At 47.8% G+C, this 17,211-nt stretch overlaps 1 protein-coding gene across 6 annotated transcripts in view; it reads right to left on the reverse strand.

The window, feature by feature from the left end:
• Positions 1-15,445: 15,445 nt before the first annotated feature.
• Slc39a11 (solute carrier family 39 member 11) overlaps positions 15,446-17,211 on the reverse strand; it is a 327,639-nt gene continuing 325,873 nt past the window's right edge. For all 6 annotated transcript variants that reach the window (XM_069993185.1, XM_069993187.1, XM_069993188.1 and 3 more), the window contains one exon: positions 15,446-17,084. In XM_069993185.1, coding sequence (XP_069849286.1) covers positions 17,006-17,084 — 79 coding nt within the window. In that variant the 3' untranslated portion in view covers positions 15,446-17,005. The remainder of the gene's footprint in view (positions 17,085-17,211) is intronic.

Genomic DNA, 17,211 nt, shown 5'->3' on the forward strand with positions numbered 1-17,211 from the left:
GCACAATAGTGTTAGAACACATCATGCAAATGTTCAGTGGTGCATAGCAAAAGGCTGATGGACGGAGATCCAGGATGGACTCAGCCGAGCCCTCTGGCTTCTAACTGCTTACTGGCTGACCTCGGATCTGCTGTATTACATCATTGCAAATCTACCAGCTATCCATCTATAATCGATTGCAAATCCCCATGCCTCCATTTCTCCATTTATGACTCACCTCTAGGGTTTTAGTGAACTTCTCACAATCTCCTATGTTAGAAAGTTAAGCCTCAACTTCATCGGACAGTGATGTTCTCAAATCGCTTTTGGGAACTGGTGGTAAGGTCATGAAAGGAGGGCCTCCAGGACGGCAGAGGAAGAGGAAGAGCCGCCCGGGCTGGCATGCTTGCTCTGTGGCCATGGAATGCCCGGGCCTTGTTACGTACCAGCCTTCACAAAAGAGAGCTAAGAGTCTCCCAGAAGTAGGAAGGGGGTGGCAGGTGACCCAGTGGCCGCCTTGTAGGTGGTCCAGAATAAGGCTGACTTGTTGCATTATTTTCCTGAAGAAATGACAAGGGTGAGGTATGTTGTCACGGCAGGAGTATTGGATCCTGAATCAGAACCTCAGGTTCTTAATTCAATCTTCATTCAATCTGTTATTTAAAAGTCATTCACAGCCAGGCTGTGGTGGCTTGGACCTGTAATCCTAGTTACTGAGGAGGCTGAGATCTGAACATTATGGTTCAAAGCCAGCCCGGGCAGGAAAGTCCGTGACACTCCTCTCACTTCCAATGAACCACCAAAAAGCCAAAAATAGAGCTGTGGCTCAAGTGGTAGAGTGCCAGCCTTGAGTGAAAAAAGCTAAGGAACAGCACCCAGGCCTTGAGCTCAAGCACTAGTATCTATACCAAAAAAAAAAAATTTAAATCAGTCCCCCATATAGTTAATGAAATTAAAAACAACCTTTTTCTGAAGTGCTGGGAATGAAGCCCAGAAGCTCATACACACGAGGCAAGCACTCAGCCATGGAGCCATATTCCCAGCCCTTAGACCCATGTCCTTGAGTTGAAAGCTCGGCCAACTCAAAGGCCCACATGCGCATGTGTGGGAGAGGGCATTAGGCAGCCCTGCCTAAGCATCAGGCAAGAGGTTGGAAAATGGATCCCCCACGAAACGGATGAGAATGGCGGGGTGAGGCTTTAAAACACCTACAATTTTCCTCAGTTCCCCAAGAATCCCCTACTCTTGAGGGCAGGGACTACGACTCCTGCAACTCTATCCTGGATTCTTTCCTCTTCTGGGGGCATCCAGAGGACAAACATCTTCTGATTGGAATGTTTTCTAAATACTCAACATCTGGAAGGGGCTGTTACAAAGACTCCCTTTGTGTAGCTGGGAAACGGATGGGCAATAAAACAGCGGCAGACCCCAAAGAGCTGAGAATGGCAGGAGGAGAGGGGGGTGAAAGAGATGCACAGACAGGGGTGTGGGAGAAGATGTGCCAGGATGAGGTTGGCCAGGGCTTGTGTCTGGTGGCAGAAGACAGCCCATCATGGCCACTGCTTCTCTAGTGATTCCTATGTGCTGCACGCTCTCCTGTGTGCTCTGTCTATAGAGCCTTGTTTAGGTGGAAGTTTGTTAGGTCGTTACTTGTGTCTGAGAGCATTCAAGGACTGCAGAGGCAGGGCAACACACAGAGCAGAAGACAGGGATTAAAGTAATGTCCCAGAGCTGGGCACCAGTGGCTCACACTTGTCATCCAAGCTACTCAGGAGGCTGGGATCTGAGGACTGTGGTTTGAAGCCAGCCCAGGCAGGTAAGTCCATGAGATTCATCTCCAGTTAACGATCAACAAAGCCAGACATGAAAACTATGGCTCATAGAGCATTAGCCTTGAATAAAAGAGCCAAGGGACAGTGCCTAGGTTCTGAGTTCAAGCCTCGATATCAGTACAGACAAACAAGAAAGTAATGCCTACATGCCCCTCATAGATTTAGCTATGTATGTATGCTTGTATTTTTGTGGTATTGGAGTTTGAACTCAAAGGCAATGAACTTGCAACTTGCTAAACAGGCTGCCTACAACATGAGCCAATCTTTTTTTATTTTTGCCAGTCCTGGGGCTTGAACTCAGGGCCTGAGCACTGTCTGTGAGCCTCTCTGAGCCTCTCTGTGCTCAAGGCTAGCACTCTATCACTTGAGCCACAGAGCCACTTCCAGCTTTTTCTGTGTATGTGGTACTGAGGAATCAAACCCAGGGCTTCATGCATGCTAGGTAAATACTCTACCACTGAGCCACACTCCCAGCCCATGTTCCTCAATCTTTTTGCTTTCATTATCTTTTTGAATAGTCTCATAGGTTTTAGGCCAGCCTCAGACTGTCATTTTTCTTACTTAAACCTCTCATAAAGGTGGCGTGCACCATCCCACCTGGCCGATTGGTTAAGATGAGGTCTTATAACCATTTTGTATGGACTGGCCTCAGATTACAAACTTCTCATCTCTGCTTCCCATGTAGCTAGGATTACAGCTGTGAGCAAGTGCACCCAGTTAGTCGGCTCTTTAAAAGCTGTTACCTGAATTCTACCAGTTGCCAAGGGCCAGCTACTACTCCCCTACTTCCAGTGTAATTGGTGAGACATGTTTCATATCTGAAATTTGAGGAAAGCCCTTTGCAGGAAAGATAGAGCTCAAAAGAGTGAAATGATGATGGGGTGAGGAAGGTGAAGAAGGAAAGAAACCCAGGAGAAAGAGACAATGCAGGCAACAGAAGAAAAAATTGCCCAGAGCTTTCATTTTCATTCTCAGGGAGACAGAAGAAAGTAGTGTATCCAAGAAAAGGGCAAGAGGCTGTGAGCAGACTTTTATGGCAATTGGAACTATTGGAAATGAAAAGTGTAACGGCAAAAAGTAACAAGTCAGTAGTAAATCAGGTACTGGTGGACCACACCTATAATCCTTGCTGCTCAGGAGGCTTGAGTTCTGAGGACTGTGGTTCAAAGCTAGAAACTAGCTTGGGGAAAAAGATCTATGAAAGTCTTATTTCCAATTAACCACCAAAAATCTGAAAGTGGTAGAGTGCTAACCTTGAGAATAAAAGCTCAAAGACAATGCACAGGCCCAGGACTGGCACCAAAAAAAAAACCCTCCAAAAAACAAAGTCAGTCATCATATTGAGCAATATTAAATGAGCCTTGATCTAGAGAAAGGTGAATACAAGAAGAAAATAGGAGTCAGAAAGGAGATCACACCAGGAATTACAAGACTCAACAAGTGAGAATTCCAAAAGAGAAAGAAAAAAAAAAAAGGAAAAGGGAAGGAGGCGGAATTGTGAAATCAATAATGTAAGAAAATGGCACAAATTTCTGGGTTATAAACAAGCTCTTATGGGTCCAAGTAGATAAGTGAAAACTAACCCCAAATCTTGTGTCACAAAATTTCAATGTGGCCCTCCCTCCCTCCCTCCCTCCCTCCCTCCCTTCTCAGGCAGTCAGAGCTTTCCCACAACACATACTTTGACTCACCCCCTTCTGTCTTTGCCTTCCACTTAGAAAGACCTCATGGCCACACAGGCCGACTGGGGAAATCCAGGGTAATCTTATTTTAAGGTCAGCTGATGAACCACCTCAATTCCCTCTGCAACCTCCAGTCCCCTTTGCCCTGAACAAGGTATTCCCAGATCCTGAGGATTGAATGGCTCATGGATCCCTTTAGGAGAATGTTATTCTGTTGTCCAGGGCATGCTACAGCTTCATATAGTGCTGTTTTATTGAGGATGATGGGAAGAACGGAAGTAAAACAGGCACCATGGCAGAATAGAGAGAGGAGGGGAGGTGGCAGGCTCCCCTGGTACCACATGGCAAGTGTTCAAACTTCCAGACTGAACCTCTACTGTACTTCAAGCTCATGACAAAAATGACTAGCTTGGCTACTATAGGGAGAATTTTGTCCCAAGAAGCCAATCACAAGCCCCAGGAAGTGTTCACTTTTAGGGTAAGAAATGAATAAATAGATAATGTGTGAAGTCAACACAAAGAGAAAGGCCAGGAGACCCAGGGTCTCAGAAAGTAGGAAGCAGATTGCAAAAGAAATTTCTACATAGATGATCAACCCAGATCTCAGGTGACCCCAGGGGACAGCACCCAAAAGAGGGAAAAAGAAGCACAAGGACAGAGTGTGACAGACACTCTGAGAACATTATCATGCTTTTTGGTGGTTCGTTAGAGATAACGCTCTCCTTCTTGGGCTGGCTTTGAAACCAGATCCTCAGATCTCAGACTCCTGAGTAGCTAGGATTATAGGTGTGAGCCACCAGCACCTGGCTCAAATAAATTTTTTTATTTAAAAAATGGTGCCTATAATTCTACCTACTTGGGAGACTGCTGAGATCTGGTTCAAAGCCAGCCCAGGCAGGAAAATCAGTGAGATTCTTATCTCCAGTTAACCACCAAAAAACAAGAAGTGGAACTGTGGCTCAAAGTGGCAGAGCACTAACTTAGAGTGAAAGTTTTTTCAGAGTACCCAGACTCTGAAAAAAATAGAAATAAAAAAAGAATGATGAATTACATAGGGCACTAGTAGCTCATACCAATAATCTTAGCTACTCAGCAGGCTGAGATCTGAGGATAGAAGTGCAAAGCCAACCTAAGTAGGAAAGTTCAAGAGACTCATTATCTTCAACTAACCAGCAAAAAGCCAGAAGTAGAGCTATGGCTCAAGTGGCACAGTGCCAGCTTTGAGTAAAAAAGCTAAGGCACAGCATAAGGAAGGAAGGAAGGAAGGAAGGAAGGAAGGGAGGGAGGGAGGGAGGAATGAAGGAGGGAGGGAGGGAGGGAGGGAGGGAGGGAAACAAGCAGAGATTAGAAGAGCAAATCAAAGGAAGTCAGGGCATGTGGAGGGAGAGCACAGTGGCCCGGGGCCATCCCTCAGGCAGCCTCTGCTTCTCTAAGCTGGCCCTGGGGGACACAGGCAAGATCTTTATCACCCAGTTTTGTTCTGGCACACTCAGCGTGTGATACACCTGTCTCCACCGTCAGGCAAATGAGTGGGTTCACAGGCAGAGGCCTGCCCTGCCAAACAATGCCACCCTTTGTACCCGCCCAGGGCTCAGGAGCCACAAGGAAGCCACATCCATCAGCACTTGTCAGGGCCCCGGTCCTGCACAAAGCAGGCTGTGATCCACACTCCCCAGCCGAGCCCCAGGCTGCCAGCAGCCAGCTCTAACTGACACGCAACATGTCAGTCACCTTCTCAAAGCCAGGGGTGGGGACCCGCCGAAGGGGGGCATGGTTCTCCTTCCCAGAAGACGAGCCAGAGAAGCTGCCGCTGAAACTCTGACACATCGTGTCTTAAAGCCAGCCCCAAGAGAGAACTGAAGAAGAAAATTCATTGTCCCTTCCCCACCAGTTGGCAAATACAATGGGAACCAGATGGTAAATACCTTGTCCTGGGTGGTCACTAGCCTCAGAGACAGACCCCAGGAGAGGGGGTGAGAAACAGCAATTGTCACTTGGGCACTTGTGGCTCACGCCTGTCATCCTAGCTACTCAGGAGGCTGAGATCTGAGGATTTCTGTTCAAAGCCAGCCAGGGCAGGGATTTATCAGCAAGGAGCCGAAAGTAGTAGAGCACCAACCTTGAGAGAAAAAGCTAAGAGACAGAACCAAGGCCCTAAGTAATTCAAGCCCTAGTGTACACACACACACACACACACACACACACACACACACACACACACACACCACACACACACACACACACACACACACACAGAAGATTTCTCAGCCAGATGCTAGTGGCTCATACCTATGATCCTAGCTACTCAGGAAGCTGAGGCTTATGGTTCAAAGCCACCTGGACAGGAAGTCCATGAGATTCTTATATCCAATTAATCACAGAAAAAAACAGAAGTGGAGCTGCGGCTCAAGTGGTAGAGTGCTAGCCTTGAGAAAAAGAAGCTCAGGAACAGTGCCCAGGCCCTGAGTTCAAGCCCCAGAGCTGGCAAGAAAAGAAAAGAAAAGAAATAGGAATTCGCCAATGAAATACCCTACCAAGGACTTCCTTTGTAGTCAGAAATTTTATATTGTTGTGGGCAAAGAAAAGCTAGAAGCTGCCCACGTAGGCAGGTATATTCGAAGCACTTCCCACTTCCAGGGCTCACTGTGAAAATAAAATGGCCTTGACACTCAGCCTAGGAGAAGGGAGAGAGCAGGACAGTGGGTGTGGTCTACGTCTGCCTAGTCTCTGGGGCAGGGCCATTGGCACCATTCCCCTAGGCCACTGGGGCAAGGAAAGTTCAGAGCTAAGATGATATTGATTCAGCCATGCTCCCCAGGCTCTGTTCCTAAGCTAAAACACACACACTTACTTACTGGAAATAGAATGAATTTTGAGACAAGCACAAATTCCCTCACAAATGCAGGATATTTGAGCTAAAGAATACCAAATAAGATTTTATTGTTTTTGGCCAAAGGCCACTGACTAACTAAAAGGAAGGCAATAAAAGATATGCGATGTATGACTTCCATAAATTATAGTTATATAGTGAATTTATACAGTAAGTTATAGTCATGTAGTAAATTATATCATGACACTTTGTGTATGCATGGTAATGGTCTCAGAGGTATGCAAGAAAAATCCTTTCTTAGTTGATTTTCTGTTTCTATAACAAAGCATCAGAGACAGGGTAATTTATAAAGCATAGGAGTTTATGTAGATTAGGGTTCTGGAATCTAGGAAGTCCAAAAGATTGGAGCGGCCATCTGGTGGGTCCCTGGTGAGCATCCTAACATGACAGTCAATATCACACGGTGAGAAATGGGAGAATTTTCTGTATAACAAGCCATTCCTTAGACATCCATTAATTCTTAATTACTACAACATAAGAGCAGAATCTTTGTCAGTCATCTCCAAAGGTCCCTGCTGTCCAATATCATTAATCTATGACTTTAGAGAGTTGGTTTCTAACACATGAAATTTGGAAGACCCATTGAAACTATAGTATTTTCCTTTTTGAAATGCACGCATGAATAAAATCACAAGATTTCTCTGAGGTTTTTCATCACTTGTGGGGGTGGGGCTGGACTGGCTGGAGGAAGGAGCCTAGAAGTGGGTGATTGGGCCCTGGAGGGTTTGGTGAATGTCATTCCGTTCATTTGAGCAGAGGTTTGAAATGCTCCATAAAAACTTGAACATGCCGGGCGCCGGTGGTTTACACCTGTAATCCTAGCTACTCAGGAGGCTGAGATCTGAGGATCACAGTTCAAAGCCAGCCCAGGCAGGAAAGTCCATGAGACTCTTATCTCCAATAAACCACTAGAAAATAGGAAGAAGTGCTGTGGCTCATGTGGTAGAGGGCTTGCCTTGAGCTGAAGAGCTGAGGGTCAGCACCCAGGCCTAGAGTTCAAGTCCCACAACCAACTCACCACTTAAGGCAGGATTCTAGAGCAAAACTTAGTAATGGCTACTCTCAAAATACTATTATACTGGCATGCTACAAAATCTTAGACCAGATAAGAAGAAGGTCCTCTACCTTCCAGAGAGCTCCTAAGTACTAGCTAGATTTTCATCAAGGCTCTGGGTATGGTTTAAGACTGATATCCAGACTCACTCTGGTCTGAAATCCAGAAGATTGCAGTTCAAAGCCAGTCTGGGCAAAAAGTCCACAACACTGTCCCTTCAAAAGTCAGCAGCAAAAAGCTGGACTGGAGGTATGGCTTAAGTGACAGAGTACTAGCTGACTTTTAAGTCATTACCCCAAAATAAAGCCATCCAAATTTGTATTGTTTCTTATGCATGGTGCTTGAGGGAACTGCGATTCCATCTGTAACTGCTACAAGACTCAAACTGATGTGACTCACCTCATCTTTCCTTCTTGCTCTTCTGTGTTGGGCAGGTCACGCCTGTGGAGATTTAGATTACCAGGGGAATATGCACAGTTACCAGCCCAGCATCTGAAGCATCACAGTTGTATCCACCAGCACTGACTTCTCTTTCTTTCTTTCTTTCTTTCTTTCTTTCTTTCTTTCTTTCTTTCTTTCTTTCTTTCTTTCTTTCTTTCTTTCTGTCTTTCTTTCTTTCTTTCTTTCTTTCTTTCTTTCTTTCTTTCTTTCTTTCTTTCTCTCTCTCTCCTCTCTCTCTCTCTCTCTCTCTCTCTCTCTCTCTCTCTCTCTCTCTCTTTCTTTCTTTCTTTCTTTCCTTTCTTTCTTTCTGGTTGGTCGTGGGGCTTGAACTCTGGGTCTGGGCATTATCCCTGAGCTCTTCAGCTCAAGGCTAACACTCTGCTACTTGAGCCACAGCACCACTTCTGGTTTTCTGGTGGTTAATTGGAGATATGAGTCTCATGGACTTTCCTTGCCCCGGCTGGCTTCGAATCGCGATCCTCAGATCTCAGCCTCCTAAGTGGCTAGGATTACAGGCGTAAGCCACTGGCAATCAGCTGGCTTCTCTTTCTTTCTAATGGGCAAGATCCTCACTGCCTTCTCAATGAATTCAAGCTCTGAACACTTGGCGATGGCTCATTTTTTCCTCTTTGCATCTGTCAAGAAAATCTAAATGGACAGTGGTGTTGACCAATTCTTGGGCCTCCTCTGGCACAGGACCGGGTACTCATGGGTAAGACCCCTGGGGCCAAACAGGCCGCACAGGCTCCCTGACCTGCAGGAGGAGGAGGTAGGACGTAGAAGCTGAGCTCCGGGTGGAAGGAACGTGGCTGTGGGCGGCCCTGGCAAACATGAGCGGAGAAGGTGTATTTTCCAGGCAGCTCTGTGCTCTCCCCATTCTCTGCACCTTTTCCAAACCACAAAGCCTGGCTGGCAGCTCCCTGCCAAGGTCGATTCCAATCTGCCATGCTATCAGCATTGTCATCTCTCACCCAGACAGGGACTTAGAGCTGTGTGTTCTGAGGATGCTCCCTTTGAGGAACTGCATCTTTTCCTCAAGCCACGTTACCCGCCCATCCAGGACTGTGGTACCCACGGTGTGAGCAGCCTGCATCCCTATCAGCGTCCTTTCCTCCACCTTTCTTTGGCACCTCCTCTCCTGGAATATACCTTAAGATGTGGGTGAATCAGCTATTGGATTTTCTCCTTGTCTCCCATGACTGGAAAGAGGAGATTGAGAATGACAGAGCCCATGGAGGAAGACATGGAAACTTGCCCTTGCCCTTGATGGTTACGCCATCCAGCCAGAGGTGGCCGTGGTTTCTCCTGCCGAGGTCTACCAAGAACTTGGAAGGGCGGCTCTCTGCCTGATGGAACTGTGAGGAGATGGGAGAGAAATTGGCATGACAGTTTTTCCTGACTTGGAAAAACAGGGTTTTACTTTTCAGCTCTTGTCAACAAGATAGGCTGTGCCAAGAACACTACATTAAACAAACATACACACCTATAACCTACATCGCCCATCCTCCCACACAGCCGCAATCTATTGGGCAAGGAGACCGCTCGTAGGAAGGAAGACGAGATGGGTTCATGAACTTTATTGGTTTCTAGAGCATGAACCATTTTAATCTCCAAAGCAAGAAGGCTAAGGCTTGTTCACATAAACCATTCTCTTGAGCTTTACCACAATCCATTGAAGAGCACACAAACCATATCCAGTCTGCCTAGAACATTCTTCTTGGAGGATCCCAGACTGCCACCGCCCCCCCAATTCTGCCCCCTCTCAGCAGGAAGTAGCATGGGGAGGTCACCACCCCCTTTTCTCCAACAGCAGTTAGCGTTTTTCATCCAAGAAGAGCAAATGAGAGAGAAAAGGGGACACAGGTAGACAGGAAAAAAAGTGGTGGACATAACATGTGACAGATAACCTGTGTCCATCATGACGCTTCTTGTTCCCATAGTGCCTTGGACTCCCACTCAAATACTCCTTTTTCCCATAATGGTCTGGGTGCTTGCTCAGCCAATGAAAAGCGCTGGGAAGGCACATTCAAAGCCCAGGGCAGGAGCCCTATACTACAAAACCACCCTGAGAGGGCCCCACAGGACTCTCTTTAGGACTCCTTCCCAGATGGAGCTTCACTACTTTCTTTCTATTCATTCCCCAGGACAGGAAGGAAGGAAGGAAGGAAGGAAGGAAGGAAGGAAGGAAGGAAGGAAGGAAGAAAGGAAGGAAGGAAGGGAGGGAGGGAGGGAGGGAGGGAGGGAGGGAGGGAGGGAAGGAGGGAGGGAAGGAGGGAGGAAGGGAGGGAGGAAGGAAGGAAGGAAGGAGAGAAAGGAAGAAAGGAGAGAAAGGAAGGAAGGAGAGAAAGGAAGGAGAGAAAGAGAAGGGAGAGAGGAGAAGGGGAGGGAGGGAGAAAGAAAAAGAAAAAAGGAAGGAAGGAAAAGAAAGAGGGGGAAGGAAGGATGGATGGAAAGAAAGAAGGATGGACAGAGAGAGAGAGAGAGAGAGAGAGAGAGAGAGAGAGAGAGAGAGAGAGGTGACATGAATCTTTAAAATCAATCTCTATGACATGGGCTTATAGACCAATAGACAATGTCAAAGGTGAGGGGAGGTTACTCCATGATTGTGTGCCGTTCTACGGGACTCTTGCCGGTTGACACAGTCAAGAGACTCCTTGCTGGTTTGGTGCCACAAGGAAGTGCTCGTGTGGCGACAGAGGAGCTGTGAGCACCCATGTGGCAGTACATTTCACAGAGCCTCTAGGAGCACCAGTCCCTAGGAGCCCAGGCCAACCTTGCATCAGAAGTGGGGCCCTAGTCCTACAGCTGCCGGGAATGGAAGACCTCTGACGAGCGGAAGGGGCTCAGCCTCAAATCCTCCTTGGCAAGCTCCCACGGGGAGCACTGTCTGCGAGACCCCAGGAACAGCCCCTAGTTTCTCCCTGACTCGGAGATGCGGAAACAATGATATGTGCCACTGTCATCTGCTAAGTTTATGGTGGTTTGTAACAACAACAGAAACATGTGCAATGGCATCTTCTAGCACATTACCAAATAGGACTGATGCCCACATGGAAAACATCTATAATTTCTTGCATTATTTAAGAGCAGTCAATTAAAAAAATTTGTCTAGGCCTATTAGAAAATAAAAAGAACTGATAATTCTCATAAGTTCACATGTTCAGTATTTTCAACAGAAAGGCAGGGAAACAAACCAACAAACAAGCCCAGCACCAGTGGCTCATACCTATAATCCTAGCTACTCAGGAGACTCAGATCTGAGGATCATGGTTCAAAGCCAGCCTGGTGAGTCCATGAGAATCTTATCTCCAATAAACCACCAGAAAACTGGAAGTGACACTGTGGCTCAAGTGATAGAGCACTTGCTTTGAGCTGAAGAGCTGAGGGACAACGCCCAGGCTCAGAAGTCAAGCCCCACAAGCAAAAAACAAGTTTCTACTGAAAGTTCTAGCAATTAGTTCATTGTTCTTTTTACTGGTAAAATCTCCAAGGTATGCTGATGACCAGTACAGTTGCAAACACAAGTATACCTTGACCCTTGCCCTACAAGGCCCAGGTCAGGGAAAGCACAATCATTCCACACACATCCAATGTGGAACCCAAACTTAGCTTCAGGACGTCTCTTTCATGCCCATGCTCTTCTCCTCCAGTCTTGTCCAACTGTGAGGGTCAGCTGTCACTGCTACAAAAGACCTGTTCTAATAAACACTTAAGGAAGAAAGGTTTGTTTGACTTACAGTTTCAGAGGTCCTGTTGCTCAGCCTCATTCCTTTCGGCCTGTGGTGAGGCAGAATATCATGGCAGAAGGCATGTGGTGGAATAAAGCTGCTCACCTCAGAAGAGCCAAAGAGGAAGAGGCCAGCATCCCAAATATCCTCTTTTAGGCCACACCCTCAATGACCTAAGTTCCTCCCATTAAGCCCCACCCCTAAATGCTCCATGGCTCCCAATAGCACCACAGACTGGCAATCAAAACTCCTACAGCAGGCCTTTAGTAGACATTCAATATGCAAGTCTTAACGTTTTTGTTTCTGCATTTCACTCATCTTCCTGGACTTCTTGAAAGTCATGGATCTTGTTGGCTTAGTGAAGGGAGATCCTAGATTGCCTGTATCCAGAGGGTTGGGCTCTACGACCCCAAACAGGCAGAGCCTGTTTGGATAGAGGGAGCCCAGTGAGATTTAGCATTGTGGTTCCATGTGTGGGGGAGAGCAGCCATTACATCTGAAAAGAGCCCACTTGATTTCCATCTGTGTATTCATTGTTCTTTGTGCCAGTACTGGGGCTTGAAATGAGAGCTTCATACTTGCTCAGGTTCCTTGCTCAGCCAGCATTCTACTACTTGAACAATGCCTCCAGCCTTGCTGTTTGCAAAAGTCCTGGGGACTTTTCTGCCTGGGTTGGCTCTTAACTGTGATCTGGATCTAAGCCTGCTGAATAGATGGGATTATAAGTCATGAGCCACCTGCTGCTTGGCTTCCAATTTGATCTTTTGATTTGATAAGGGGTGGGAAGGCTAGGGCACAGAGGCTCATTCTGTGCAAAGAGCCATGTGCCTTTCTCTGGACTAACAAATCAGTTGTCCCTTCAGAGGCAGAGGGTGGTAGACTGGTACCCTGAGGATGCTTGGGAATCCTGAGACCCTGAATTCCACATGGCAACCCCTGGCAACAAATGGCGGCCATTCAGGGACCTTTTACCTTTAAGCCTGTGGAGAGCCAGGCACTACCAGTGGAGGAAATAACCAGAAGGGAAAGGGTTTTCTATTGTATTCTACTGGTAACTACTCCCCCCGCCCCCCACACACCCTGGGCTGTGAAGCAAGATGACAGAAAAGTAGATTCACGAAGTGGGATTTCTTGCCCTGTGCCTAATTTTGTTTTGTGCCTGTGTAATCTTTCTCAGGCTCTTCCTCCAGGGACCTGGGGTGCCAGGAGATGGTTGGGTGCCTGTGATGGTCTCGCTGCAGCCAGGTGGCTGCAATGCACGCTGCTTACCTCCACAGACCAGCCAGGCCTTTTCCTGAGGTGCTGCCCTTTGCACACGAAGCTGGGTCACAGAGTGTCCTGTCCAGCCTGGCTCAAGTCATCAACCCTCCCAGGGCATCTCCCCAGGTATACCCAACACTAGTCAGGGGCAGTGGGGCAGAGTCAGATCACACCTGGGCTGGGCTGACCCAGGGCATTTGGGGTGAGTGGGTGGGGCCTCAGACCTGGGGAACAGGAGACCTAAGGCTTAAGAAGACCCTCAGGCAGGGTGGAGCCCCGCAGTGATGGAGCCTGTGCTGTTTGTAAGTCACAGCTCCAACAAATGTAAAGGGCAGAAAGCGGAGCCCCCGCCCCAGCTCCCATCTGCCTCCAACTTTCAAAGTTAACCCACCTGCACCCAAGGACGGAGGTGAGGGTGATGTTGCGCCCAAAGCTGGAGCAGGTGAGGAGGGTTAGCAAGTCCACTGGTGCATTCTGCTGCTGCTTGGGTCCATGGCACCTGCTAGGCCAGTGAGCCTTTGGGTCCTCCTCTTCACCCTCAGCAGGGACCAGGACCTCATCTTCACTCTCGGTAGGTAGGAATGACGGTAAGGAATTCAGGGCCAGAAGCACAGGGACTACAGCTATACAGTGGTCCCTTCATCCTCCCTCTGCACAGCAGTTGAAGAGGTTTTGTGTAAGAGTTCCAGAGAAGATGTCAACCCCTCTCCCCCACATCCCTACCTGTCACCCCCCAGTCATCTGGAGGGCCCATTAAGGCCAGCACATGGAGGAAGAAGGCTGATCCTCCCATCCAACAGTCAAGGACATGAGGTCTGGCCAGAAAAGAAGGCACAGGCAAGCTCAAGTTCAAACAGGGAAGACCAAGGAGACTGAAAGCCTGCATTTCCTATTACTGCTGTTCCACATCCTTTTACCTCTGTAAGACTGCAAACAGAGCAAACAGAAGGTAAAACTAGACCCCTAGCAGTGGCTGAACTTCTGCAATGGTAAGATTACAGCCTTTCCAATGGAAGTGTGAACTTTGATCAAAGAGTAGGACCTAGAGGACCAGAAGGAAGGCATGGGGGAGGGTTTGAAAAGCAGCCATGTCTGGTTGTTCAGCAGGTTTTAGTCAGCCTTTGTAAAGGATAGAATCAATTCTTTCTCACCAGGTTCCAGTGTTACCTTATCAATATACTTCCAGACTGTTCTTTACATTAAACTAAAATATACATACACTGGAGTATTTTATATTTGTTTGTTGTTGTTTTGGTAACTCAATAGCTTTATGTGAACTAAAATTTCACTCTTTTAGAAAAATATTTGATTCTATGTAATATTTGTTTTGCCACACAATAAATGTTACCTAGTGGGTCATGGTCCTTCATTAAGAAAAAGGGAGGCTTGTATGACTTGTGATAAACAAAACCTAGCACAAACCCTCATGACCGTGTTAGATGGACATTTTTTACATCTGTGAGCCTCACAGATGTAAAACTCTAATCCTGGCTACTCACAGGCTGAGACCTGGGAAAGTGAGGGTCAAAGCTGGCTGAGGCTGAAAAGTCTGAGTGACCCCCATCTCCATCCAATTAACCAGCAAAAAGCCAGGCTGGAGGTGTGGCTCAAGTGGCAGAATACCCACTATGAGCAAGCAAGCCAAATGAGAGCTTGAGACCTGAGTTCAAAAACCCCAATACTGGCAAGTGAGCAAATAAATGTATCAATAAATTAATATTCACAGCTTGCTTATACTCAACCTCCCAGGAAGCTAGGATTACAGGCGTGAGCCACCACACCCAGCTAGAACATCACTTTAAGTTGATCTAGGCACAGATTCTGGGATTGTGGTGTTGTATGAAAAGCCTCAGGATACATGGCTGGCTATCACATGGGATTTTTCCTGCGGCACTGAGTCTCAGTACTGACAAAGCCATGGACAAGGCTCCATTTGGAAGGGGGATGCAGGCAGTTTGGCTGTGTGGGAAACAGCTACACTCCCTAAGTCAAAAGCATTCCTTCTAAGTGAAATAAGGGGCTGTGTCGATGCACAGCCAAAGAAGGAGGCTGCACACACACTTAACGTTGTTCTTCTTTTGGCTTTCCACCATCTGAACTCATTCCAAAGTCTAGAAAATGGTTAGCCATGTGCGTCACGGTAAGCGAGAGGACTGGTTAGCTCCTGGACACAGGATGGAAACTCTGGCACCTCTATGTGGACCTGGGACAGAGGATCAGGGTCAGTGTGACTCACGGTGCTGGTGGTGATGTCCACTGTCTAGGGACTGGCACCGGGGGGCCATGCACCTGAAGCAGGGTGGTCTGCAGGCGTGCCTGGTCATAGTCCCAGATCTCCAGATGGGTAGCTTTGTCGGGTGTGACCTGGGTCTATGCCTGGTTATCCTATGGGACTCTGAGCTCCGTTAGATTTCCTCTCCTGCTGCCACACACTGAGGTCGCAAGCGACCTGACCGGTCTCTCTCAGAGCATCTGTTTTGCTTCTGTGGGTGTTGGGTGGGGGAGATAACAGTTCTCTCTCTTGAGTTTGCATCCCTGGAAAGAGGCAGCTTTGCGAAGGACTGCACGAGACACAGGCCTTCCACAATATTCCCTTTATTGGTATTAATCACAGTTACGAGGCCTTACCAGCAGAAAGAACAAATTTGCTTTATGTAGAACTATTTCCAAAGACACAAAATACACAGATACCAATCATCACCACACCTGCTAATCTTGCCAATCAAACCTCCTCTGAATGTGTCTGCTGTCCCGATGGTTAATGCTTTGGGGAGAGCAGACACAGGCACAGCCCGGTGGTTGGTCTCTGGGGTCATGGAGTGTTCACAGGGCGGTGGACTCACCCTTGGAAGCACTCAGACACGGGAGCTCAAGAGAGCCGTGTGGACGGCACAATTCCTGAATGCCTGGCTCTTGGGCTGCCTGCTTTCCCCATGGGGCGCACTCGAGGTCTCAGGGCTCCTCTGACCGAGGAGGGTGAAGGTCCTCGCTGTGACCAAGGGCACACAGCCTCTCACCCCATCCCCAGCGCCGGAGAGGCAGCGTGAATGACGGGTGTGTGACCAGAGCAGGTGGTTTCCACAGCCATTTCCTATGGTCATTTCAGAATGTTAGCTTGGCTACAAGGGACTTTAAAAGCAAAGTAAGAATCTCTCTTTTTCCTTCTCCATCTTCAGCCCTCTGGCCAGACCCCAGGCCTGCTTCAGTTCCAGAGCTCTTGGCTGGGTTCTACATGGCCAGCAGGGAAGGACCTGTTACAGATCCCAAATGTCTTTCTCTCCCCTGAGTTAACTTAAGTGGCTCCTATAATTAGCAGAAGAGGGGGCTGAGTTCTAGCAATTGCTGGCAACTCCAAGTCCCTTAGACAAACAGAGGCCATAAAAATCAAGATCGTGGTCTAGGAGACTTGAGAACCATGACAATCCACTCTGGAATCCACCGAGAGCGGAGGCCTGGGGTAGAGCCACACGTGGTGCCCTTTTCTCAGGGTTTACTGTGTAGTCACCGATGTTCACATGCCCAAATCCTCCTATCTTCAATAGTGCCAATCTTTGCCTTAAAAAAAGAGAAGAAGATAACCTGCTTCTCTTTGTGTGTGGCCCTCCCCCATGTCCCGGGAGGCAGAGGAAGGTGTATTCCTCTCTGGGCTGGCTCAGCCTTGGAAAGCAGGTCAACGTGTTCATGACGCCCTAGAGAGATAGAGGAGCTGTAGGGAGAGAGCAGGAGCGATGGCCACCTGCTTTGAAATGAGGCCAGAATGCTTAGAATATGTCCTAGGAGCTTGCTTCTGGGAGCAGCCTTTAGGGATCGCTGCTAAGTCTAGAGAGGGAGACCAGAGGTGGGAAAGAAGGCAGAGGGTCCCTTGATCTATTTGCCTTGATGGTTCCAATGAAGAAAGATTCCATTCAGGGGTCAAAACAAAAATCTGTAGTCCATGACACAGGGTGGTTCAAAAAAACAAAAAAAGGAAGAAAGAAAAGTACCATCTCCCTCCAGAGCAAAGTAAAAATGGTCATTGAACAATCAGAGCTGATCCAGATAATGAAGAGGAGAGGGGGAACAAAGTTTTAATGTGAAAAAGAAGCCTGTGGTCCTTCAGAAGTCTGGTGCTCTCCGCCCTGGGGTATGATGTGACAGTGCTAGCCCAGGCCCACGTCCAGTGACATCATCACCACGAAGCCCAGGATGGAGGCCCAGGATGCCAGCTTCCCGTTACCACTAGGGAGGAAGGAGAGGAGCAGTCAGACCCGGTACTTCTAACACCATGTCTACCCAGAAGGCCCTCCTGCATTGTCTCACTCTATTCTGCTACAATGATGGAAACATTCGCTTGGCTTCACTAACT

This window comes from Dipodomys merriami, unplaced genomic scaffold, assembly GCF_024711535.1.
Source record: "Dipodomys merriami isolate MVZ:Mamm:240054 unplaced genomic scaffold, mDipMer1.0.p SCAF_42, whole genome shotgun sequence".
NCBI lineage: Eukaryota > Metazoa > Chordata > Mammalia > Rodentia > Heteromyidae > Dipodomys > Dipodomys merriami.